Source organism: Pipra filicauda, unplaced genomic scaffold (genome assembly GCF_003945595.2).
Source record: "Pipra filicauda isolate LSUMZ 115617 unplaced genomic scaffold, ASM394559v2 scaffold936_size49041_pilon, whole genome shotgun sequence".
Lineage (NCBI taxonomy): Eukaryota > Metazoa > Chordata > Aves > Passeriformes > Pipridae > Pipra > Pipra filicauda.
Window position 1 is genome coordinate 20,570 of NW_024105127.1, and position 26,471 is coordinate 47,040.

The 26,471-nt window shown below is 53.1% G+C and overlaps 2 protein-coding genes across 2 annotated transcripts; both read left to right on the forward strand.

Annotated features, from left to right (window-relative positions):
• The first annotated feature begins 763 nt into the window (after window positions 1-763).
• Window positions 764-3,799, forward strand: LOC120325322 (ubiquitin carboxyl-terminal hydrolase 42-like). The gene is made up of 8 exons (XM_039391295.1): window positions 764-813; window positions 1,397-1,597; window positions 1,984-2,081; window positions 2,118-2,269; window positions 2,396-2,463; window positions 2,624-2,694; window positions 3,246-3,328; window positions 3,637-3,799. The coding sequence occupies exons 1-8, from the start codon at window positions 789-791 to the stop codon at window positions 3,797-3,799; spliced, it is 861 nt and encodes a 286-aa protein (XP_039247229.1). The 5' UTR covers window positions 764-788.
• A 303-nt stretch (window positions 3,800-4,102) lies between these two features.
• Window positions 4,103-6,506, forward strand: LOC120325323. The gene is made up of 4 exons (XM_039391296.1): window positions 4,103-4,222; window positions 4,431-4,531; window positions 5,273-5,411; window positions 5,714-6,506. Exons 1-4 carry the CDS (start codon window positions 4,121-4,123, stop codon window positions 6,419-6,421), a joined length of 1,050 nt encoding a protein of 349 aa, XP_039247230.1. The 5' UTR covers window positions 4,103-4,120; the 3' UTR covers window positions 6,422-6,506.
• Window positions 6,507-26,471: the final 19,965 nt, after the last annotated feature.

The window sequence follows — 26,471 nt, forward strand, 5'->3', positions numbered from 1 at the left end:
CAGTTGGACAGAGTTGGCCTTCGGGATAACTCAGCTCCTTCCTTTGCTACTTGTGTGCCTGCCTTTTTTGGATGGTTTATTGGTTACTGACCATTTCTCCTCAACTTTCCTCCTCTTTCAAAGGTAATGCTTTGACTTTTGGCACAGATCATAGAGCAGGGTATAGGGGATAAAAGTATAGGCTGATTTATACCTTCCGAGCTGTAGGCTGAGCTGTTACAACTTTTAGAGGCTGGCCAGGTATGACCTAGGCTAGAATTCCAGTTGGCTGATTCTTGGTTTTTTTTCCATAGCCTAGGATAGGTAAGCAGGGAGGTGACTGTAGTCTGAGGGGATGGGCTCAGCCCACCTTGATTGCTGTGGGAGGGAGGGAGGCAGAAAAAGGAGAGCAGCAAAGGCAGCAGTTAAAGTAGTGGCTGAAAGACGGTCACTCCTAGGAGGTGGGAAAGCCAGAGGGCTCTGTTGCTGAAGCAGTGTCAGGAGAGCAGCAGGGCCTCTTCAGAGAAGGTACCGTACATTGGAGCATTTCAAAAGGGCCTTTGAACCCGCTGTGAGTTGGTGCCCCGCGCCTGATCATAAGGGCGTGAGCTGCAGCTCAGCAGCAGTTACGAGCACCACTGAAAGACTTGGTGGGGGATGCCGTTCTGCGTTTCTTTAGAGTTTTGATACTTTCGGTGAGCTACAGTAATTTCTTTGCAACTAGGTGACGGGATTGGTGCTGTTCTCTTTCTGGAGAAAAAGACATCCTTGGTCATCTAAAGCATTGCACTCTCTGCCTGAGAGAGGCAATGGCCACAGCAGGGAACGACTCCTGTGAGTAATAGCTTCACCAGCAGGTTTGGACTTTGTGAACTGCCACAGGCAACTGACATGGCTGGTGGTCAAATCCCAGAATGATGTGCTCACAACCTAGAGTGATCTCTGGGATGTTTCCTGAGAGCAGTCCAACTGACCCCCGTGTTTACAATTAGACCCAGGAAAACACCTTTTGTCGCTCCTCTGACACTAGGTATAAGACTTTGAAAGCTGCCATTGCTCGTAGAGAGGTCTGCCATCCTTTGGGTTACCTTCCGTGCTCAGTATTTACTTGTTTTCAACAAGTTACAATCAGGAAAAGGGATGGCTTCACTGATAATCCAGTCTAGAACTCTACTGAGAAAGGAAGGTAGCCTGCGGTCCAGAAATCAGATGGTGGGTTTGTTGGACTCTCAGCAACGTAAACAGGGGAATGGATTTTTCCAAAACAGTAAATTTAAATGGCACTGTTTAAGCTTCCCCTGATGTTGTTGGGTTGGCAGTTGAAGCAGATGGTCCTGAGCGCTCCTGTAGAGACCTCACTGTTTAAATATGCCTTTGTGCCTCCTTTCATCTCTTTCCAAATGGAATTTCCCTGCAGTCATTGCCGAGGGAATGACTCCGCCACAAAGGATCCTCTTTCCCCCCGAGAAGATTTGCATGGTCTGGCAGCAAAGACAGAGTGCTGGAGCAGGACTCCGCAATGTGGGCAACACATGCTTCCTTAATGCTGTCCTGCAATGCCTGACATACACCCCGCCGCTGGCCAACTATCTGCTCTCCCGCGAGCACAGCCAGGCCTGTGAGTACTCTTAGGGACATCTCCCTGTGAATCTGTTAATCAAATCCCAAGGATTCCCAGAACCTGAAATTTGATTTAGGAGAAAAGCAGCCCTTTGTCAGCCCCAGAACTTGTGTTCTTTGTACATTCAGGAGCCACCTGTCCTGTCCAGCTGTCTTATTCTTCATGAAGGCACATCTTTCTAGCTCTGGGTCTCTATTCCTGCAAGTTAAAACCTCAGTTTAGCATTCCTCTGAAGAACATTTTCTATGCACTGAAACGTCCCGTGCCTGTTGAAACACTGGGAGGAGTGGCATATTGCACTGGAGTGGGAGTGGAAGAAGAGGAGTATTCCACCACTAGGGATATTTTGCTAACCAGAGGACCTTCTCTCCCTCCCTCCTCAGGTCGCCAACAAGGCTTCTGCATGATGTGCATCATGGAAGCGCATGTTAACAAGGTCCTGCATTCAGTCAGTGCCATCCTGCCTTTGGCTGTTCTCAGGGCTTTCAGAGGTATGTGATTTCAGGTTCTTTGACAGGTTTTCTTCCCTTCCTGTAGGAGACAACTACTAACTTCCTGTTTCTTAGTCATAGGAGAACATTTTCAGCTTGGCAGGGAGGAAGATGCCCATGACTTCTTATGCTGTACTGTCAATGCCATGCAGAGAGCTTGTCTGAGTGCAAGCAACGAGTAAGCACAAGCAAGTTACCTTTACAAAGTTCTGAGCCCTTTGGACTCCTTGATGTGGCCTCATCAAGGAAAACCTCCAGCCGGGGCTTGGAGGAAGTAATGCTCTGTCTTACTACTTGTTTCCAGCTTGGACATATCATCTCAACCTACTACCATTGTCCATCAAATATTTGGAGGCTTTCTGAGATCCAGAGGTATGTTTCTACAACAGCTGCTCTCCTTGGCACTGCCTGTGCCCTTCTGTCTGCCTGTGCCCAACAGCTGGCCCTGGGACTAGCAGGACAGGTACAAGGAGCACAAAGCAGTACCATCGTTCAGCTCACCATTGCTCGGCATTTTGATTTTTCCTTCCAGTCATCTGCTTCAGCTGCAAAGCCATTTCTGATTCCTATGAGGCCTTCCTGGATGTCCCCTTGGATATCAAAGTAAGAGGTTTTGCAGTTGTGCTTCAAGACATGGCAAGGCTTTTCAGAGTCAACCCATTTGTCCTGAAAGCATAGACTGTGAACACCAGAGGTCTTGGTCGTGGATGGGAAGGGGAACGGATGTTGTCCTCCTGCAGAGGCCATGGCACTGGTCTCTCTGTAGGTGCTGGCTTGAAGCTGGACAAGCACCCATTATGCGCTCTGCACCCTTGACATATCCTCATCCTTCTTTCCTTTGCCCTCCTTCAACACCTGTCTGGCTTCCAGGCTGATGGGTTGGATTGTTTTCACTACTGATGACCCTACCTAATAACATCAGTAGCTCAATGGCAGGTGATAGAGAGAGGGAGCTCTTGATTGCCCCTGAGAACCTCTGGGACAGGGGAAATGTTCAGCACCACACTCTCTTTCTGGCTCCTTCTGGATACAGCTTGCAGATTCATGGCGGGTCTCCTCAGCATCAGCTACAGGGGTTTTCTTGTCAGCTCCTGGAAAATGTGTGGGCCAGGGCATTTGCTGTAGCTCAGTGCACCGATTTCTCAATTCTCCAGGCAGCCTCATCCCTCACTGCAGCTCTGGAGGACTTTGTAACACCTGAGCACCTGGATGGTGAAAACTGCTTTCAATGTAGCAAGTAAGATGATTCCTAACAACATATTAACACTAGACTCTGTGGGAGGGGGCTACAAGTCATTGAGCAGAAGTCATCTTCTCCTGGAAGTTTACTGCACACTGATGAGACACAGTTTTGTTTGTCTGGTTTTTGGGGGAGGGGGGTTGGGGTTTTTTCTTTGTTTGTTTGTTGGTTTGTTTGTTTGTTTTAAATATGGCAGCGAATTGCCTTAAAATAGCATAAGGATGCACGAGACAAGAAAGGTTGTCTGACTGCCTTGGTGGAAGATAGGGTGCATTTCAGCGCTGTGCTCTGGGCTTGGTTTCAAGGTGTGAGAAGAATGTTGCCGCCACTAAGAGGTTCACTGTCCACTGTGCACCCAAGGTTCTCACTGTGTGTCTGAAGAGGTTTGACTGCTTCACTGCTGGGAAGATCAGCAAGGTGTGTACACTATTGGTGTGCAGCTTTCTCTTCAAGAAGCAGATTTCCTAAAGCAGGATGCTTGTCACAAGCTGCTTGTGTTGGGTTTTTTGTGGTCCCTGCTGGGGAGTGGAAAGTTCCTGTGGGAAGACAGGCAAGCACTGTGCTCTGATAGGGCTGCTTTGACTGAGAAGGGTTTCCTGCCACCCAAACGATTTTATGTTGCTTTATGGAAAACCAAGTGCCCATGAGCCCCCGAGATGTATTGATACACCTGGACTGGCCCCTGCACTTGGTAGGCTATTTCATGTCCCAGACCAGGGTCATTTCTGAGCCCTCTTGGTCTCTCCATAGGTTGTAGAGTATCTGGAGTACTTGGATCTTCGCCCATACATGTCTCAGGCAGATGGAGAACCACTCCTCTACTCCTTATATGCTGTCCTGGTGCACAGTGGTGTCAGCTGTCATGGAGGACACTATTTCTGCTACACAAAGGTAAAAGAGCAACTTCCTTCCCATTGGGGAAAAATGTGTGCTGGGGAAGATAAACTTTCCTGTCAGTGTTACTGACAGCCAAAGTTTTGGGGCAGAAGGCCTCCTTAGTGGCTGGACTGCATTTGTTTTGGCATGCTCTCGGTTTGGCAGTTTCCTACCCGTGTTTTTGGAGAGAAACCATGGAGAGATCCTTGCCTTTTTTTTACAGGCCAGCAATGGATTGTGGTACCGGATGGACGATGAATCTGTGCAGCTGCGTTCCATTGACACAGTTCTCAGGCAGCAAGCCTACCTGCTGTTCTATGCCAGGTAATAACCAGGATTCAAATATGTTCAGAATACATTTCCTTTTCCTCCTTTGCACTTGTGCTTCTCACCTTCCTGAGTGTTTTTCTCATCAAATGAAATTTGCTGTCAAATCTGAACTACTCCGTGTCTGTCCTTTACTGGGCTTCAGGCTGCGGCCCGGATGGAATCTGCTACTTGCTTGGTCTCTGATGTTGACTCTTGTAGATAAGAGGACTTAAAGAGGACCTCCAGGAAAGATGGGGAGGCACCATTTGTCAGGGAATGTAGTGACAGGATGAAGGCTATCAGTTTCCAGCTAACAGAGGGCAGGTTTCCATTAGATATTGGGAAGGAATTCTTTGCTGTAAGGGTGCTGAGACACTGGCACAGGTTGCCACAGCATCTGTGGGGGCCCCATCCCTGGAAGTGTTCAAGGCCAGGTTGGACAGGGCTTGGAGAAACCTTGGAATAGTGGAGGGTGTTCCTGCCCACCACAGCGGGGTGGAACAAGATAAAGTTAAAGGTCCCTTGCAGCCCAAACAAGTCTGTGAATTTATGAAATGGAGGCTGTGGGAGGTATAGAGATGAGGTTTTTGTTGGGACAGAGGCAAACTTGGTGGGAAGACCCTAGCTGAGTTTCCCATTAGTGTCCTTGGTTAAGTCTTCTCTCTGTCATAGAAGCCTCTCTGAGAAAATGACTGAACCCCAGAGGAGGTTGCAACAAGAGCTCTAAACTGAGATCACTCTTTTGTTTTTCTCCAGATGCTCTGATCTGAGAATTGGAGAAAGGGCTTCTTCCTCCCTGGCACCATCACATGCCCCTTCCTTCCTCAGTCAGTGTGTGGCCAGCAGCAAGCAGGCGGGCTCTGTTGGACCACAGGGTCTGACTGGTAGGACTAAGGTAACTTTGGGGTCATGGGTCAGGGCATCAGAGGAAGAGTGGATTTCTTTCTGGGATCTCAGCATTTCTCTTTTGCCCCTCACACACCGCACCTTTCTTCACAGCCACAACGCTGCTCCCTCTCCAAGCATCCCACCTGGCTCCATCCCTTTGGTGCGCCTCTGGCCTTTTGGTCTTAGTAGCCCTCCAAAAGAGCCTTTTGGAGGCCCCAAACTGTCCTGTCCCAGAACTTGTAGGGGTTCCCCACTGCTCTGATCCTTTCAGGAGAAAAGGGCAGGAACTCTCCACAGCTCTCTTTGCAGGGCATGAAGGACACTGGCAGGGAGCGGTCCCGGAGCAGATTCCCTCTGTGGGGCAGGGATCTGCGCAGCTGCTCTGGGGACACCACAGACTATGACGACGCTTCAGAGAGAAGAACTGGTCCTCCAAGTCGTGACCGTGGTCCTAGGGATAGCACAGCTGCAAGGCCTTCCAAGAGGATCTGCCGGTGGGCTCCCGCTGCCAGGGCTGCTCAGGAGCAAACCTTGCTGAGGCAGAGGGAGCCAAGCAGATCTGTGCGGGGAACTTACAACCTTGGCAGCCGGTTTGTGCAGTACACAGACTGTGACCGCTCACTGCGGAAGAGAAAGAGGGAGAGAACAAGTCCTCCACGTTGTGACCAAGTCTTAGTGAATCCTGCAGTTCCAGGGCCCTCCAAAGCCAGCTCCAAGCAGGCTCTCATGCTCCGGGCTGCTCGGGAGCAAACCCGACAGAGGCAGAGAGAGCAGAGAAGATCAACAGGGCGGGGCTATGATTGCCACAGCCAGGTTGTGCAGCACACAGACTACCGCCCTTCAGAGAAGAAGAGGAGGGTTTCCACGCCCCAGAGATTCACGTCAGACAAGCATTCAGGGCACTCTGGCAATGATGGCGTTGGATTATGGCCCTGGCTCAAGCAGAACGGAAGACTAGCACTGCGTTTATTAGCCAAGGCATCCTTGTTTTCGACACGCCTTCTCAGACCTGAGTGAATGATTTAGCTAAGTAGATGATAGTTACAATAATATAGAAATATCATTAGAAATATAGAAATATATATAGAAATATAGAATATATAGAGAGAAATATATATAGAAATATAGAATATATATATAGAAATATAGAGAGAAATATAGAAATATATACAGAAATATAATTTAGAAATATAGAAATATATATAGAAATATAGAATATATATATAGAAATATATATAGAAATATAGAATATATATATATATAAATATATATAGAAATATAGAAATATATAGAGAAATATAATATAGAAATATAGAAATATATATAGAAATACAGAATATATATACATAGAAATATATATAGAAATATAGAAATATATATAGAAATATAATATAGAAATATAGAGAGAAGTAATACCTTATAATACATTATTACATGTTATATATATTCAGCTATAGATAGTAATGTTATAAGAAATATTATTAAAATAATAAAATAAGAAATACTAAAGTACTGTAATCAGAATTATTTATTCCACGTTGTAGACAATTATAGCTACAAACATCTCAGCCTCGGCCATATCAATCAACATAACTGGTCTACTCTGGCCTCCAATCGGGACGCCTGGAGACACACCATCTCTAACGCTGCTGTTTCCTTTGAGAACGCACGCAGAATCCCTCTCGAGGAGAAAAGACAAGGGAGAAAGAATCATGTCTTGCAGAATATACCACCTAGGGAGTCTTTCTGCTGTGCCTTTTGCAATCGGATATGTCTATCTCGCATTGGCCTCCTAAGCCACCAGCGTGCCTGTAACAAATGTGGATAGAGCCTTCTTAAATCTTCGTTCGAGAAGCCTAGCCACGATGATGTGTTTAAGACGGGTGTTCCATAATTTAGTGTTCTCACTGAAACCATGCAAATCGTGCGCCACTCGCTCACTTCCCACTCCTCCTTTCCTTCCCACTCCCCCTCCATCCGGAGGCAGGCTGGACGGGAGAATTGGAGGCACAAAAGGTAAAGATGGCAGGCTGAGATAAGAACAACTTACTGGAAACGGCAATGAAATAAGAAAACAGTACAGCAACAGAACAGTAACAGAAACAATACTAATAACCGAGTGTCCAAGGGAGGCAAATGACTCACACATGATTGCTCACCAGTTGGTGCCCAACTTTGCCACCACGCACACAACCTGGAAGAGACCCCTTCCCCTATCCTTGACAAAATGAGGAATAACCTCTATGTCCTGGCTGTGCCCCCTCCTGGATACTGCCCAAATTAACACTGCCCTGACCAGAAGCAGGACAATCACCTTCAGGATCTGCAGCACAACTTTCGGCTCTGCACCGGAGGCACTGGATCCCTCCAGGCCAGGGAGGGGAGACATCAGAGATGAGCAGACTTTGGAAATCCCTCACCTCTCACTCCGGCCCATTTTTTCTCATTTTATGGGATGGAAGAATACATACCCAACTCCGCCCAGTGTCCTTCTCACTGGAAATCCCCTGAGCTTTGATTCCTTTGCTGACATGCTGCTTCCTCTGGGAAAAGCAGCCAGAAAACCCAAGGCCATTGCTTTGAGTGAAGGTCTTTCTTAGAACACTTTTCCTGAAGTGCACCCAGGAAGGCTGGGCTGCAGCAGCACATGGCCCCCAGGGCTTTGCTACATCTCCTCCAGAACACCTGGAAGCCCTTCTCTCACCATCCAGCCGCTCCCCTGCCCTGTCTTCCCCACCCCACAGGGATGCTGCCGAGGAGTTAACAAACTTCACAGTTCAGTCCTGATATCCCACTGCTGACTGGGATGGGGGGAGACCAGGGGCAGTTTTGGCCCCCATCAGCACCAGCTCTTGGGACAGCCAGGCTCTCTCCTGACATGTGGGCTCATCTCTGCAGCTTTGCTGTCCTCCACAGGGCGTTTGCTGAAAAAAATCATCTTCTAGAAAAGATAGATGACACCAGCCCAGGGGTCAGCAGCACCACATGAGAGCTTGGCAAGATGCCCTGAGGACAGCCAGGCCAGGCAGAGAGAGGTGGAAGGACCACAGGGGCTCTCTGAAGCAGCCCCATTGTACAACATAGACAAGGGGGCTAAATAAACACTGGGCTGAAAGATGAGAGTGCTCTTCCAAGGGAAATTTACAGCTGCTGGACAGGCCTGGGGCTCTTGCTGGAAAGCTTCAGTCTCTGGGCTCCCGGTGCCCAAAGGCATTGCAGATAACTCCTTCTCAAGCAATGGCAGGGAGCAGGGTGGAGAAGTCAAGGATGAGGCAGATCAGAAAGACTGGGGCAGCACAAAGAGATCTACAAGGGAGAGAGACAGCATCTGAAAGGCACTCCTTGCTGCCCTATGAGCTGGTGCCGTGGGCTCTACAACTGCTGCCTGCAGTCAGCTTGGAAGCTCCGGCAGTTTTAACAGGAGGTTTGTCTGCAAACAAGATGCAGAGACGTTACGATGATGGATGCGGGTATATTCCTGACCTAGGCTCTCCAGAGGGAGATTTGCTGTCTCCTCATGGGCCATAGAGGCTTTTAGTATGGGATGAACTTCACTTGGTCTCCCCAAGCTCATGTCCAACCTGTTCCATGGCCTCTGACTGCGATCTGCTGTCCACCTAGCTTCATCCCCCCTCACAACCCTGGGGACTCCTTGGAGATGAATGGCTGCTGTGCCAGCACCTACTGCTCCAGGAAGGGAGTGCAAGGGGAAGATGCTACACTCGCAGGTGCAAAGAAGGTTCATTTTGCCATGGGATCCCAGGAGGTCACCATGCACATCGTCAATGGGGTCTGAAAAAAGAAAACTTACAGATGTTGAGGCAGCTGAGCTCATCAAGCACATGTAGAAAAGCTCCTGATTTCAGGATGGCTGGCTCTTTTGAAATGCCCCAGGAAGGAAGATTTGGTCTCAGGCATCATCAGCCCCATTGGCCAGTCTAGACAGAACTGCCTGGACTTGAATCAGAAGTTTGTGGATAAGAGATTTAGCTTCATTGAGCTAGAAATGGGATATCTCTCTCCAGTGAGCCAGCTGCTTGCCATTCCGTTAGTCCCTGACCACAGGCAGCACTGAATCTGTGATCTCTCCCCCTCCAGTTTCTCAGAGTCCCTGGGTAACCCTGAAAGCACTGCTTCAGTATCAGCTTCTGCAAGAGGCCTTCCAAAAAGCAGCTAGGGGATTAGGTGAGGGGAAGAACCAGAAAATCGCACACATTCTTCCCTGGATTCGTGAAAGACAATAAGAAAGAAATACAAGACCCCCAAAAGCAAGTCCACTTGATGGGAGCGGCAGGTGAGCATCTCTGGTTCAGTAGTGATACGACGCACTCAACTGCAGCTTGCAGACAAGAATCCTGAAACCTTCCAGTAGCCAAGATTGCCACCTGATCCCAAGGTCCCCTGTCCTCTGCCCCATGCATTTCCATGGGACCAAAGCCCCTATGCACAGCAAAAGGAAAGTATGTGAATGTACACACATGGTAACTTGCTCCTGGCCTTTTCAGCCTATGGAGGAAGACAACTTCCCTCATTAGAAAATGAAGCAGGTCTGACCTGGACTTTCTCAAAACACTCTAAAGCCAGAGGCAGGTTTCTCCCACAAGCGACAGCAAAGCCCTCCTCCTGCCCATGTTGTTTGGGAAATGGCACAAGAACCAGGAGAATCACAGAGAGATTCACACCTTCAGAGACACCAGTGAGTGCAGCCCCTCCTGACATCATCCGCGCAGAAGCCTCCAGCCCTTGGGATGACTTTGCCTCCTAACAGAGGTGCCAGAGCATCTGATCTGGATTTACCAGGCCTGCCTTAGTACCAGGCCACAATAATTGTCGCAGCATCCCAGCCTTTCCTTGCTCGAGCCAGTCTGGTTATAGGTTGTTTGGATCTCCACCTCCACATTGCAGGGGACTTGAACACCACTGATCACATCCACTTCTACCTCTGACCTGAAGGGAGAGGAAGATTTCCCCGTTTGCTGTTGTGGCAAGTGGCGCCTCTCTGCAAGAGATTTCATCTCCTGCTCGGGGCCCCTCTGCACTGGCCAGGCTCACTCCATGCTGCTGGACCTCTCCCAGCCCCTCTAAGCAGGGCTCCGCTCAAGTCTTCGTAACAACTCCCCATTCCTCAGAATAGCTTGGCACTCCTGTAGCAGTTTGGGTGGGGAATGCCAAACTCACACCAACGAATGGTTCTGTCCAATCACCTGAGGAGCAGCAGGTACCACCCAGTGCGGAGGTCAGCGCTTGAATAAAGACCTCCCCAACTTTTCTGGGTGCAGCTGGTAAGGCGATTTTGTTATAAAAGTAGCGGGGCAACTGAACTGCTTAAAGGGAGGAACAAAAGGGCACAGAAAGCACTGTGCAAAATGGCTCCAGCCTTAAATAACGTGGGTAAGGAAGGCACTGGAACAGAAGATGGGGTTTAGGCGGAGCATGCAAATTACAACCAATCCTAGGAGATGGGGGCTGAACATAACCCTATACGGTACTGCGTCAAGTATCAACCAATGAAAGGACAGAACATACGCACAGTACAATACAATACAACAACTTCTATGCAAAATCTACAATTTCCTTATTAATTACACATTTTTAGACTGCCACAACCCAGCCTGCCCCATGCAGAGCCCTGGGGGTGGCTCCTGCTACACCCAATGCCAGAAGAACACCACAGGAGACCCTGGGGAGGGAAGAAGGGAAGGAAAGAAGGAAATCTCAGTGCTATGGATCTGGAGCAGCTGGGGGAACTCCAGTGCCTCCCAAGACGCCCTGTCAGACACGTGAGGAACTGCAGAGTCGAGAGCTCTCCCCACACACCCCTACGGCCCGCTCCGAAATAAATACCGTTGACTGCCCATGGAAGGTCCCCTTCAGAGTAGCGACACCATCCCCGTAGCCCCTTGCTCTGGATTCCCCCGCCCATTCCTGGCCTCACCCCTTTGTGCCCAGAACCCACTAGCTTTGAGCTACAGGGAGCAGAGGGGCTCTGTTGCCACCCTGTCAGGTGGCGTGAGCTGTAGAACAGCTCCAGTGGCCAAGTGCAGGGCTGAGCTCTCCATGGGACTGTGTCTGGCTTCAGGCAGTTTTCTGACAGGGAATGGGACTATTCTAGCCCAAAGGGAGCAATCAGGACCCAACATCTGCTTTGTTTAAGGCTGTCAGGAGCCTTCTTGGTCGCTTATCCTTTGATTTTTCTCCAAATCTTGAAGTGGTTTTGATGAGGTACAAAAATGAGGGGCAGAAAGCATGCCTTCCTCCCCCATAGACACGTTTTCCCCTCAGATCAGGGGGATCAGACCAAACCTCTGCTGGGAGCTGTTTTATTAAGCTTGTCAGACCTTGAACATCAGGGGAGCTGTGTACAGCTCGTGGCAGCAGGTGCTGGGGCCTTGGCCAGTGCCACCTGGAAGGGGAAAGGAGGAAAGGGGACCAGCACGGATCCCTGCTGCCCTGCATATCCCCTGAGCCAAGGGACACTTATGGACAGTTGTTCTGCACCTCCCCCTGTCCCCTTTGGGTCAGGGCTATCACCTGACACTGCGGTGACAGACGGGTTCATCAGGATATCCTTGGCAGAATGATGACGGCACTGAGTCATAGTGTAGTGGTTTGGACTTTGTTTTCCCCCAGAGGCTAAAGAAAAGTGGTAGACCCCAAGGGGTGGAAACCCTTGGAAATTTTGAAGTTCTGCCCAATGGGCGCTCCTGCAAAAATGTAAACATATCACAACCAGACCGGAAGAGAAGAGTTGTAGTTTGGGTTGTTGTAGGAGAGGTGGCCATGTTGTAGAGCCACGAGGAAGGGGCTCTAAGCCCCTTGGGCCCTCTGGGGCCTCCCAGCCCTTGGCTGGGGGGCTGCAGGGACCCGGAACAGCATAAAGCTGGGCTAGGTGCCTGTAGTTATGCCAGGAGGTGTTTTCTCCATGGACGCAGAGCAGCAGCTGACGCTGACCAGAGAAACGGTGGCAGAGAGCCAGAGATAAGGACCTGAACCAGAGGAGCAGCAGAAACAACATGCAGCACCGCAGAGAAGACTCCTGGAAAGGGAGGAGAAAGAGAGCCAGCAACTGAGAGACAGAGTTTGGGGTAAGACTGTACCAGATTCCCCAAAACTCCCTTGGAGACCCCTCTTGGAGGAGAGGGACATAGACTCCTATTAAGGAGAAAAGTTTTAGACATGCAGCACTGGAGAGAGAGGAGCTAAGAAGCTCAAAAGAGCATCCTGGAGCTGGACTGGGACAGCCAGATGGAATGCAGGGGGAGTTGACCTTGGCTCCCCCCTTGCACTGCTGCCACGGTGGCAGCCTGAGAGACAGGGCACAGAGGCCCTGCAAGAGATACCAGACCGTCATGAAGACCCCCCTGTGTCTCGTGATATGACCGTGGTGAAACGACCTTGTCTGGGGTTACGAAGCCCACGGAAGACCCCTTTGCCTGTGTCAAGGGGGCCGAGGGAGAGTTTGGATACCTCCCATGTGAGTGCTGGCAGAAAGCCAGCTATCAGCTGCTGCATGTGGAGAAGACAGACAGACTGCTGCCTCAGAAGATGCTGCTGCTTAAGGACTGGAAGGGAACTGTCCTTCTTTCCCTCCTGGACTTTTTATTTGGAGGGGAGAAGAGATCTGATCCATTGTAAATACTATATGTCATGGTAGAGATAGTTTGTGATCGTGTGTATAATGTGATATGGTATTTATTTGTATAGTCATTGTAATATATTCCCTTTCCCCCACTTTGAGTCTGGTGTGTTTTGTCTGAAAAAACCCATCTCACATTAGGTTGAGATGTGGGAGGGGGGATGGAGCTAGGGAATTGGATTTTGGGACTATCTCAAACCATGACACCCACACAAAAGATCCAACCAGCAGATCCACATTCCAAACTGAAGACCCTCCAAAGGCTGTGGGGGCGTGTGGGGTTTTTTTAACTCTCTCCTCAGAAATGGGAGGCACTGCCTGGAGGATGCCACTTGTCCCTGCATGGTCCCAGTTGCTCCCAGTATGATCCCACTATGAGTCCAGTCACCTCCAATGATCCCAGTAAATTCCAGACACTTCCAGTGGATTCAATGAATCCAGTTTGATCCCAGTCATCCCCAGTATGGTTGCAGTCCCTCTCCCATACTCCCAGTATTATTGCAGTCATTCCCAGTCTGGTCCAAGTATGAGCCCAGCAGGGGCCCAGCTGCTCCCACTCTGATCCCAGTTGCCCCCAGTGTGGTTGTTCCAGGATGGATCAGGAATGGGGACCCCTCTGTGCCCCCCCCTTGTGTCACCCTGTTCTGGGAGAGCTTTGGGGGGACATCTGCACCCCAACACGGCATCCAGCGCATCCCAAAGTGTGCAGGACCCCCTTAAACCACCCCACAGCCCCCAAGGAACCTCCAAACCAACTCAGAGTCCACCCAGAACTCCACCTAACCCTTTTCTGGGGGGACTTTCATGGACTCTGGTGTTACTTGGAGCCTCCCCTGACTGCACGTGAGGAGCTCTTGGGTGAGAGGGGGTGATGGGAAGGGGGGGGTCGGTGAGTCAGAGGGGATAAAAGGGGTGGTGGGACCCCAAGACTGAATGGGAGAGGAGTGGGACCCCCCAAAAGTGGAGAGGGAGGGAGGCTGAGAATTGGGGGATGATGGGAAAGGGGTGGGTGAGGTCAGAAGAGGGGGAAAAAGGGGAGGGTGGGACCCCCAAACTGAGCATGAGGGAGGTGGGGATTGGGGGAATGATGTGTAAGGGGTGGGAGAGGGGGAAAAAGTGGGGGTTGAGACCCCAAACTAAGCATGAGGGGGCTGGGGCTTGAGGGGACCATGGAAAAGTGGGAGAACCAGGGAGAGGGGTGGAAAAGGGGGGTGGTCTGGAGGGATGGACAGTCCCATGGGGGTCTTTGGGCACTGGGGGTTGGGAAAGGGGGGTGGTCCCCCTGAGCTCCCAAGTTACTCTGGGGTGCTGGGGGCTGCTGGATCCAATCTCAGCCTTGCATTGTGCCAACAGTTGAAATTTAGAGCAATTCTAGAGGGGGGACTGAACCACGTTTGTCCCCCAGGCTTTAATGATGGCAAATGAGATCTATTGAAAGAAAATGAATTATTTATTTTTGCAAATGATGACACAGAACAGAATTATTTAGTGAACAGTAGAAACACTAAAACTACCAGTAGTACAGGATAAGATAGGACAGGGCACTACACTAAAGCAATTGTTGAAGCAATTCTACTAAAGGTGACAAACAAGCAATAATTCTTAATTAGAGATGGATGGAACTCCCCCAGACCAGCGCTGGTGGGGAGATCTCTGCTCTCAACCTCCAGCAGTGACCTTGGGGGGTCCCCAGCCAAGGCAGGAATCTCCACACACCCCCAAGAAGGGTTCTGTTGGAAGAAGCTGCCCCTGGGAAAGGGGACTGGCCCTTTCTGGTAGAAACCCAGGGACTGACAGTCCTTGGACTCCAGGGCTTCCCTCACCATCAGGGGCTTCATTTGGGGTCAAACCAGTCTGGGGTCCAACATCTCCTGCCTTGTCCTGGCCCCCTCTCAGCTCAGCACTGACCCCTTTGCAAATGGGGCATTGTCTTGGGGCCATTGCAGGGGGGATGTCCTGCCCCAGTGTCCCAGTGTTCCTTTAATTGCCAGAGGCCCTGCAGTGTCCCAGTGGCCCCTTGATTCCATGACCTTCTGAAACACCTCAGGCTTCCTTTGGTTCCATGAGGCCCCCCTGTCACAAAGGCCCCTGGATTCCATGAATTCCGCAGTGTCACAAGGTTCCTTTTTTTCCATGGGGCCCTGCAGTGTCCCAATTGTGCCTTGATTTCAGGAGTACCCAAATTCTCCCCGGGTTCCTTTGGTTTCAGGAGGTCCCGCAGTGTCCCAGCGGCCCCTTCATTCCAGGCAGGCCCAGGGAGACGAAGGCAAAGACGGAGCCCCGACCCCCGTCAGCATCTTGGGGGGGCGGGGGGGCAGGACCCGGGAAACGGCGGCGGCTGCTGGGAAGGGACTGGGACGGACTGGGATGGACTGGGATGGACTGGGATGGACTGGGATGGACTGGAATGGACTGGGATGGACTGGGATGGACAGGGATGGACTGGGACAGACTGGGATGGACTGGGACACCGAGATACACCGGGACGAGGACTGGGACCCAGTAGGACCCCCCGGGAGCAGGATCTGAGCACACTGGGACCCTCCAGGACCAGAACTGGGGCAACAGGGATCATACTGGGAGCAACTGGGACCACACTGAGGCCTACTGGGAGCAACTGGAGGCCACATAGGATATAGTGGGAGGGCCTTGGAGTCACTGGAATCATACTGGTGGAAACTGGAATGTTACTGGGGCATCTGGGAGTGACTGGGAAGGACTATGAGCATGCTGGGGGCTCTACTGGGATATACTGGGAGTGTCTGCAACCATGGTGGGGGTGACTGGGACAGTACTGGGAATGACTGGGACTACGTGAAGGGGAATTAGGACCAGGCTGGGGGCAACTGGAAGGAACTGTGAGTGACTGGATCTACAATAGAAGCAACTGGGATTGAATGGGACTGTCAGGAGGGAAGACCGGGATCATACTTGGAGTGACTGGATCTGTGCTAGGGGCAACTGGGAGCAACTGGGACCATAATGGGATCAACTGGGATCATACTGGGATCACGGTGGGAGAAGCTTGGCCCATGCTGGGAGCAACTGAGACCACACTGAGGGTGACTGGGGTCATACTGGGATCATACCAGGAGTGAGTGGGATCATGTTGGAGGTGATTGGGATCGTACTGGGAGCAACTTGGAGTGCACTGGGGATGACTGGAAGTGGCTGTGAGCAACTGGAATCATGCTGGAAGCTTCTGGGGGCAACTGGGAATGAATGGGACCACATGGAGAAAACTGGGAGCAACTGGGAGAGACCAGGAGTGACTGGGATCATCCTGGGACTGACTGGGCGCTGAATCCGAAAAATCGGTCCGAGAAACTGCTCAGAGACTTTTTTCTCTTTAAGCAGCCAGGTATTTGTTTATTCAACGTTGGGAGCAAGCCAGCTCGCGCTGGACAAACTTGCTCCAAGGCTTCACACAAAATCAGCATTTTTATACAATCTTCAGCTGGGATTAAATGCATATTCAAGTGATTCCAACATCTCTCTCTGCATATTAAGAATAGGTGGAGTATAGGTGGAGCTCAGGCGGGGCTTGGGGCGGTGCTTCTCTTGGCCCTCAATCCTGAGGGGACTTCCACTCTTCCTCCATGGCTCTGGGGGCTTCAACTCATCTTCCTCAGCTTGACCTTCCTTCTCTTCCATTGTTCTTGACCCTCTCACTGAAGCTTGGAAAAAGCCCTGGCTCCCGGCCTATTCCTCCTCTTCCAATGTCTCCCTGATCCTGCTGTCTCTCTAATTTATCCCCTCTAGGCCTAGGACATGTTCCTGTACTATTCTCTGAAGCTTTGCTCCAGTCAGTAGAACAGAACGAGCACAGATGGTCTTGGCTGTTGGGAGCTTGTTAGCAGGCCCAAATTTCTTCGTGAACTCTTTTGGGCCTGGCCTCCTGTTTCACCAGGGACACAGCCCAGGCCTGGGTGTTCCCATTCCCATTCCACGGGTTTGCATTCCTGTTCCAGGTGTTCCCATCCCATTCTAGTTGTTCCCATCCCATTCCAGGTGTCCCCATTCCCATTCCAGGAGTTCCCATTCCCATTCCAGGAATTCCCATTCTCATTCCACGGGTTTGCATTCCTGTTCCACGTGTTCCAATTTCCTTTCCAGGTGTTCCAATTCCCTTTCCAGGTGTTCCATCCCATTCCAGGTGTCCCCATTCCCATTCCTATTGTCCCTCCTCCCATTCCTGGTGTTCCCATCCCACTTCTGTTTTCCCCATTCCCAGTTCCTGATGTCTCCATTCCCATTCCTATTGTCTCCATTCCCATTCCTATTGTCCCCATTCCCATTCCAGGTATTCCCATCCCACCTCTGTTTTCCCTATTCCCATTCCAGGTGTCCCCATTCAAATCCCAGATGTTCCCATTCCCATTCCTGGTGTCCCCAACCTGCTCCCAATGTTCCCATTCCCAATGTTCCCATTCCCAGCCCAGGTGACCCCATTCCCATTCCTGATGTCCCCATTCCCATTCCAGGTGTCTCCATTCCAATTCCAGGTGTTCCCATTCCAGGTGTCTCCATTCCAATTCCAGGTGTTCCCATTTCCATTCCTGGTGTCCCCATTCCAATTCCAGGTGTTCCCATTCTTTATGTCTCCATTTCAATTCCAGGTGTTCCCATTCCAGGTGTCCCCATTCCAATTCCAGGTATTCCCATTCCAGGTGTCTCCATTCCAATTCCAGGTATTCCCATTCCAGGTGTCTCCATTCCCATTCCAGGTATTCCCATTCCAGGTGTCTCCATTTCAATTCCAGGTGTTCCCGTTCCCATTCCTGGTGTCCCCATTCCCATTCCAGGTGTCTCCATTCCAATTCCAGGTGTTCCCATTACAGGTGTCTCCATTCCAATTCCAGGTGTTCCCATTCCAGGTGTCTGCATTTCAATTCCAGGTGTTCCCATTTCCATTCCAGGTGTCCCCATTCCCATTCCAGGTGTTCCCATTCCAGGTGTCTCCATTCCAATTCCAGGTGTTCCCATTCCAGGTTTCTCCATTCCAATTCCAGGTGTTCCCATTTCCATTCCTGGTGTCCCCATTTCCATTCCTGGTGTCCCCATTTCCATTCCAGGTGTTCCCATTCCAGGTGTCTCCATTCCCATTCCAGGTGTTCCCTCCCCATTCCACGTGTCCCCATTCCCATTCCTTCTGCCCCCATTCCCATTCCTAGTGTCCCCAGTCTGTTCCCAATGTCCCCATTCCAATTCCAGGTCTTCCCATTTCCATTCCTGGTGTTCCCATCCCATTGCTATTGTCCCAATCCCATTCTTTATGTCTCCATTCCCATTGCAGGCATTCTCATTCCCTTTCCAGGTGTTCCATCCCATTCCAGGTGTCACCGCTGACATTTCCCCTGCTGGTTTACCATTAAACCAGCACACCAGGTCTGTGCCCAACGGGGGTCCCTGTGGATCATCCAACGCGGGTCCTCCCATGGCTGATGGAGTTGGAGCAGCGGCCGAAGCTCTTCCCGCACTCGGGGCACTCGGGGCTTCCATTACTGGTGGGTCCGTGGGTGGGAGGTCAAGGAAGAGCTCTGCCTGAAGCTCTTCCCACACTCCCCACAGTGGAAGGGCCTCTCCCTGATGTGGAGGCGACGGTGGGTGTAGAGGGTGGAGCTGTCCCACATTCCCTACACGTGTAGGGCTGTTCCCAAGTGTGGATGTGCTGGTGGCTGAGCAGCTTGGGGCTTGTGCTGAAGCTCTTCCCACATTCCAAGCACTTGTAGGGCCATTCCCTGGTGTGGATGCAACGGTGTTTGCAAAGGCTGGAGCTGTCCCTGAAGCTCTTCCCACACTCCGTACACGTGTAGGGCCTTCCCCACTGTGGATCATCTGGTGTCGGAGCAGGTGGGAGATCTGCCTGAAGCTCTTCCCACACTCCGCACACGTGTAGGGCCGTTCCCCACTGTGGATGCGACGGCGGTTGCGGAGGGTGGAGCTGAGCCTGAAGCTCTTCCCACATTCCTCACACTTGTAGGGCCGTTCCCCACTGTGGATGCGTCGATGATTGTGGAGGGTGGAGCTCTTCCTGAAGCTCTTCCCGCACTCCGCACACGTGTAGGGCTGTTTCCCACTGTGGATGCGACGGTGGTTGCGGAGGGTGGAGCGGTCACGGAAGCTCTTCCCACACTCCCCACACGTGTAGGGCCGTTCCCCACTGTGGATCATCTGGTGTCGGAGCAGGTCGGAGATCTGATTGAAGCTCTTCCCACATTCCTCACACATGTAGGGCCTTTCCCCACTGTGGATCATCTGATGTCGGAGCAGGTTGGAGATCTGAGTGAAGCTCTTCCCACATTCCTCACACATGTAGGGCCTTTCCCCACTGTGGATCATCTGGTGTTGGAGCAGGTTGGAGCTCTGATTGAAGCTCTTCCCACACTCCTCACATGTGTAGGGCCGTTCCCCAGTGTGGATGTGCTGGTGCCTCTGGAGGTTGGTTCTCTTGCTGAAGCTCTTCCCACATTCCAAGCACCTGAAGGGTTTTTCCCTGCTGGGAGGCTGCTCAGGGACCACCAGCTCGCAGCTCCGCCTCAAGCTCCGGCCGCCTTCCCGGCACACGCTGGCTCTTTCCTCCTCACAGCCCCCTGGGCTGGCTTTGCAGCCCCTCCTGCGGGGGCATCTCCGGCCCTTTTCCTCCCCGCTGCCTTCCTGCGCCGGGGAGCCCTTCAAAACGGCCTCTCCCACCAGGCTCTGCCGCTGGGATTTGTCCTCCGCGCTCTCCGGCCTCACCTCGGGGCCTGGGGCAGGAAGCAACAAGGACACGCAGGGGATTTGCCTCCGGCCCACAGGGAAACCCAAGGACATCCCCCCAACTCCGGCCCCGGCAGGACGGCCACAAAAGACAAAAGACCGACCCAAAGGGGCACTGACTTCCTCCTCACCTGCCTGGGGGGCCCGCGGCATCTTCCTCTTCCTCGCAACCTCCTCCTCCATCCGACCAAGCTTTGGGAAGCAGAAATCCTGATGGGGGGGAAAACAAGGGGTGAGCGCGTTGCCTTGTGGGTTCCTCCTGCCCATGTCCAGCTCTAGGACTCACCGGGCATCTTGTGTCCATAAAAACCCCCAAAACACCAACATTCAACCCAAAAACCCCTCCCAGAATTCCCCCTCTCTGCTCTCTGGCGTTGGGGGGGTCCCCCCTGTCTGGCCTGATGACACTTCTGCCTGCATTGGGGGTCCCCCTTCTCCAGGCTGCCGGGGGTCCTGCGGCTCCGGGGGGTTCCCACTCGCCGGGGTCCCCTTGAGTGTTGCCAGGGGGGTCCCAGGGCTCACTTCTCCCCACTCTGCCTCCCGGGGCCGGCCGGCCCTCCTCTCTCGCCTCCCACCCTCGCAAACCTCTTGGCGCTCTCGGCTCCCACCCCGCCTCAAGGCCCCCCCTCCTCTCCACACTCCAAGGCCTTCCTCCTCTCCGGGACCCCCGCTTAAGGGGCCCGGCGCTCCCTCTCTGCTCCCCCCCCTCCAGCATTCCGGGGGTCCCCCAGCTCCGGGATCGCCCCTCTCCGCTCTCCCCACTCCGCGGCTACCGGGGTTCCCCCCCGGCTCTCACGGGGGCCCCCAAACCGCTCTCGCCCCCCCCGCCATTGCCGAGCCACCGCCAGGACCTTTGGGCTGCTCTTCTTTGTGCTCCCGCTCGGCTCCTCCCTCGGCTGGGCCGCCGCTTTTGGCAGGTTTCCTCCTCCGGGATCCGCCCCCTGCAGCCCTTCCCCCCCTGGCCCAGCCCCCTTGGGCCCCCCTTGGGCCCCCCTTGGGCCCCCCTTGCCCAATAAGTCTGATTATGCAGACAAGCAATTGGTCTTAACCCACAAAACCGAAATGTAGAACCCAGCACCCTGGGCCATGAACAAAGTGCTGTTCCTTGCCCCCCCCCCAAGTCCAAAGGAAAGAGAGAGGGGAAAAAAACCTGCTGGTGGGAGAGCTGTTGCAGTCTGGTCAAAAGTGGGGATTGCAGTCCAGTTGAGGGGGGTGGTCTCAGGCTGGTTGAGAGCGGTGAGCTGCAGTCCTCCTCTGGATCCCACGAGTGGTAAAAAGGTTCCGAAACTCCAGGTTTATATATTCTCCAGTTCAGGCAGGAATGCCCAGTCCTCCCCTCACAGTGGGGAATTCCATAAAAGGATGCTTAGTCCTTCCCTAAGAGCGGGGAATTCCATAAAAGGGTATGAGGATACTCAGAGCAGTGAATTCCATAAAAGGGTATGAGGACAGGAACACCCCCCCACCTCGCAGGCCCCCCCCCTCCCCCACCCCCCCTGACAACAGTTCCTGGGAAAATGGCATGGAAGGCCGGAGAATCCACAGTTTTGGGCTACACCCATCCAGTGAGGAATCGGTCCCAGCTGTTCTAACTAGGACAGAATTCCAGAGTGGGATCAGGTGGAATTGTGGACTGGGATAAGGGCTGGATTCTGGAGTGGGATTGGGATGGGATTGGGGTGGGATGGACGGAGCAGGATCAGGAGGGAATCCGGAGCAGTTCCTACTCTCCCTGGGCTCCACAGCCAGATCCATCCCCTAGGATGGGAACAGGGACATGGTGACTCCTTTCCCCACTCTCATCCCAGCAGGAATCACAGCCTGAGTGATCCCGGAGCTGGATCCACCCCTTCCCTCTCCCTGCGGAAAGGCAGGAGCTTCTGGCAGAGCTCATCCCGCTGCTCCCACCCACCCCGGCCCCCCTGCGGCTCTTCCCGATGGATCAACTTCCTGCTTTTTCCCATGTGAAACCCAGGACCACAATTATTCCTGAGGCTTTAATTTGGGTGTGAAAATCTCCTGCTTTGGGCAATAAATCCTGGCTCCCTCCTCCGGCATCTGGTAGTTCCTCTGTGGGAACCAGGAATAGGAATGGGGACAGGGAGGACTGTGATGGGGACATTGGGGACAGGTATGGGGACACTGGGAGCAGGTTGGGGACAGCAGGAATGGGAATGGGAACTCCAGGAATGGGAATGGGGACATTGGGAGCAGGTTGGAGTCACCAGGAATGGGAATTGGGACACCGGGAATGGGAATGGGGACATGGGAGACCAGGATAAGGATAGTGGGGACAGGAACGGGGACACTGGGAGCAGGTTGGCACAGCAGGAAGTGGGAATGGGGAGAGGGATGGGAACCCCAGGAATTGGAATGGGAAGAGGGATGGGAACCCCAGGAATGGGAATGGGGACAGGGATGGGAACCCCAGGAATGGGAATGGGGACAGGGATGGGAACCCCAGGAATGGGAATGGGGACAGGGATGGGAACGTGTCTCCCCAGGAGTTGGTTCAATACAAAGGTCGGTCCCTGGCTCGAGGCCACGGGAAGCCCCTTCTTTGGGAATGTCTGGGAAGCAGGTGTCAGAGGTTTGAAAAGAGGTGTTGGAATTGTTTCCCAGGGTCCCCCCCATTGCCATCTGTGTCTCCCGGGATGGGGTGGGTTGGAGCGGAGCCGCAGGCACTGGGCAGGGGCAGTGGGGGGAGGGCGGCTCTCGGGGACACCGCGGTGGCCGCGGGGAGGGCGGGGGGTCCTTTGTTCGGGGGCTTTTGGGGTTTGTCCGGGACCGGACAGAGCGGGAGCTGGTTTTGGCCACCTTCTTCTCTTTTCCTGAGAGGAAGTTTTTTCCCCCCGGGACACCTCGTGGAGAGCGACCGAGAGAGAAAGAGAGAGAGAGCCCGACCCATCTGGGAGCGAGGTGTTCTGCTTTGGGGACTGCCCCTGGGAAAAGGGACTCCTTCACTGCTGGCTGCGAGCACACGGGGCTGCGAGAGCTTTGAACTGCCGGGACAGTTTCTCCCCCCCACCTGGGGATTTGGGACTTCGTTTTGTTTCTTCTCAAAGTTTTTGTGCAACCAGGGGGGGGTTAGGCAGTGGTTGAAGGAAAAAGCGGTGCGTCGGGGCCGGGGCCACACTCCACTGCCAACTGAGTGCGCTTAGTTCAAGTGGGAAGCTTGGTAAACTGAGACACGGGGCCCTCAGGGGGAGGAGGAGGAAAGGAGACCAAGAGGTACCGTGGCCACTCAAACTGCAGAGGAACAACCTGTGCCAGTAGCAGTTGCCCCTCTACAGAAGAAATCCAAGACCAAATCAGCTCAGTTAGTGAGGGATGAAGGGGAAGCAGAGCCCTCAGAACAGGAGCAAGAGGCAGGGCCAGAGATAATCACCAGATCCCCATCCCTGGCTGACCTGTGAGAGATGTGCAAAGATTTCAGCCTCCAGCTGGGAGAGCCCCTGCTGACCTGGCTGCTCCAGTGCTGGGGTATCATGGCCCAGCATATGGAACTAGGTGGGAGTGCAGCCAAGCAACTGGAATCCCTGTCCTGGGATCTTGGGATTGACCAGGCGATTGGGAAGAGGACAGAGAGGGGATGAGAGCCGGGTACAGGCTTGGGAATTACCAGGAGGGCTTTTGAAAGGAGCGCAGGGGAAAGGGATGTCTAAGAACAAGTCCCTCAGGAGAGGGAAGCAGAGAGGCTGAGTTTTGACCCCAGCACAAAGGTGTGCAGGGCAGAGCAGAGAATATGCCCACATAAGATTCTTGTGCATCCGTCTTTGCAGTTCTGACAGGCAATTCTTGTCACAGCCTGTCCTCTCCATTCCAGAATAGGCCCTGGCAACCAAAGAACCAACGCCCTCCAACCCCAAAGTGAAGCCCCACCTTTGTGCCATGGGCCCTCTTGTGATGTCACGGCCTATCCCCTCCATTCCAGAATGGCTGCTGGAAACCAAAACACCAATGTCTCACAGCCCCTAGTGCAGCCCAACCCCTGTGCCATGGGCCCCTTTGTGATGTCACAGCCTGTCCTCTCCATTCTGGAATAGCCCCTGGCAACCAAAGAACCAACACCTCACACCCCCACAGTGCAGCCCCACCTGTCTGCCACAGGACTCTTTGGGATGTCACGGCCTTTCCCCCAGGAAAGAAAGCCTGGAACCTTTGGGTTTCAGATGAATTTGGGAAGCCACCCTGGACACTCCATGGGCAGCAAGAGCTTTCTGTCCTGGCCCTTTTTGTCTGGCAGGAATCTTCAGCTGTGTTCAGTTTGGGCAGTCAGACTGGCAATTTCAGAGCAGGGCTCCTGCAAACTAAGGACAACCCTTTGCCCCAGGAAGGAAAGCTTAGAGCCTCAAGGTCTCAGGGGCAGCTGGTGGGACACCCTGGGCAGTCCATGGGCAGCAAGAGCTTTCTGTCCTGCCACCTTTTGTCAGGCAGGAATCTTTGTCTGTATTCAATTTTGGGAGTGGGACTGGCAATTTCAGCACAGGGCTCCTGCAAGTGAACAACAGCCTTTCCCTCCAGGAAAGAAACCCCTTACCCTCGGTCTCTTCTCCTGTTCCTTAAAACACAACCTGCAGGGGAGCTTTCTGGGATCTCTTCTCTTGGGAATTGGGAAGATAGATCCACTCCCATGTTTAACACCTCAGGCAAAACCACCCTTTGAACACCTTTCCCAACCCTCCCCAACCTTTCCCAAAGCCCAGGTTTTACAGGTGTCCTGTAATTATGGCCCAATCTCACCCAAGCCCACAAACCAGGACAGAAACCTCTCAGCCTCACGCTGCGTCCTTCCCATTGCTGTGCCTTATGTGCAGGCAAAAGGCCTTAAAATCAAGGACCCAAAATTCATGGCCTGTTCTTTTTCCCAGAAAAGAAGGCGTGGTGAACTCTCCAGACCAGGGAACTGGAAGATCTCCCCAAAACTCCTTTGGTACACGCTGCAGGGCCAACGATTCCTCAGCTCTGTCTCACGGCGCTGCCGTGAGCCCGAAGCCAGCAAGGCCTTGGGCCCACACGGTGTCAGGGGAGGACTGAGAGCCCCCAGGGAGGAGGAAAGCTGGGCAGGCCCCAAGGTTCCTGGGCCTCTTCCTTGCCAGCCCTTTGGCCAAGGCCCCCAGGCAGAGGTGGGGCTCAGCCCCTGCCCAGCAATGGGGCACAGGCTGAGCCCCAGGGACACCAGAGCCAGGCGGCCTGAGCTCTTCTTCCTGCAGCGTCTGCCTGGGGCAGCCCAGCCAGGCCTGAGTCTCTGCAGGAGAGGCCAAGCCCAGCCAGAGAGGGCTCAGCCCTCTGAGGCTGCACTCACTGCAAAGGGAACAAAACATTGGCCCACAGGACATCCTGCCCCCAAATGGAGAACTGGAAAGGTCAAGAATAAAAAAGTCACCCCCCTCCATTCTTCAAGAAATGTTCAGACCTCTTTCCTAAAAGCATCCAGGACTCGGGTCACCCAATTTTCTCTCTGAGAAGGGTTTTCCATGGTTCCCCTCAATTCCCAGGTTCAGGGGATCCCAGGACACTTTGGGATGCGTTGGATGCCGTGTTGGGGTGCAGATGTCCCCCCAGATCTCTCCCAGAACAGGGTGACACAAGGGGGGGCACAGAGGGGTCCCCATTCCTGATCCATCCTGGAGCAACCACCCTGGGGGCAACTGGGATCAGAGTGGGAGCAGCTGGGCCCCTGCTGGGCTCATACTGGGACTATACTGGGACTGACCGTAGTAATACTGGGAGCATGTGAGAGGCACTGCAACCATACGGGGGATGACTGGGAACAAACTGGATTCATACTGGAAGTGTTTGCAAGCTACTGGGATCATACTGGGAGTGACTGGACACAGAGTGGGATTATCCTGGGAGACTCTGGGACCATGCAGGGGCAAATGGCATCGTCCAGGCAGTGACTGAAAGTGCCTGGGGCCAGACTGGACTCAGACTGGGAGTCCCTGAGAGGGAAAGGAACCATCCTGGGGGGGGACTGGGAGCAACTGGGACAACCTAGGGGGCAACTGGGATCCAATTGGGAGTGACTGGGAGTGACTGGGATGATAGTGGGAGTGACCAGGACCATACTGGAACCATCCTGGGAGTGACTGTCAGTGCCCAGGATCATACTGGGAGCAACTGGGTCATGGTTGCGGCACAAAGGACAGAGGGAGGGGAGGGGAACAGATAGAGGAGGGAAAGGGAGAGGAGGGGGAATTTTAGAAAGGATAAACAGGAAAGAAAGACAAAAAAATAGAAAAATAAGAGAAAAAGGCAAGTTTAAACATTCAGTAAATGTGTGAGTCACTGAGAGCTCCCAGGTCAAAGGCAGGTGAAGTGTTTGCAGGGGACAGGAGCCTGTTCAGGGCTCAGGAGCTGCTGCTGCCCAAAGGGAGGAAACGCCCCGAGGGCTCGGAGCAGAGTTTGTGCTTTGGGGCCTTTGCCAAGAACCCGCAGGAGGGAAAGTAGTTCCAGCCAGGGGGGCCCAGGGGCTCCCAGCACGGGCCCAGGGGCTCCCAGTCACCCCCAGGATGGGCCCAGTCACCCCCAGGATTGGCCCAGTCACCCCCAGGATGATCTCACTCACTTTTAGTCACGCCCAGTCTGATCCCAGCATGATCCCAGTCACTCCCAGTCTGATTCCATTTTCTTCTAGTAGGATCCAAGTAACCCCCTGTGAGGTCCCAG

Excerpts from the sequence above, each read along its gene's own strand:
- LOC120325322 (XM_039391295.1), top strand. The coding sequence starts at position 789 with ATGGCCACAGCAGGGAACGACTCCT. Across the intron at positions 2,082-2,117 it reads TGCCTTTGGCTGTTCTCAGG|GTTTTCTTCCCTTCCTGTAG; the intron begins GCTTTCAGAGGT and ends GTTCTTTGACAG. Across the intron at positions 2,464-2,623 it reads AGGCTTTCTGAGATCCAGAG|TCATCTGCTTCAGCTGCAAA; the intron begins GTATGTTTCTAC and ends TTTTCCTTCCAG.
- LOC120325323 (XM_039391296.1), top strand. The coding sequence starts at position 4,121 with ATGTCTCAGGCAGATGGAGAACCACTCCTCTACTCCTTATATGCTGTC. Across the intron at positions 4,532-5,272 it reads TACCTGCTGTTCTATGCCAG|ATGCTCTGATCTGAGAATTG; the intron begins GTAATAACCAGG and ends GTTTTTCTCCAG. Across the intron at positions 5,412-5,713 it reads GTCTGACTGGTAGGACTAAG|GGCATGAAGGACACTGGCAG; the intron begins GTAACTTTGGGG and ends CTCTCTTTGCAG.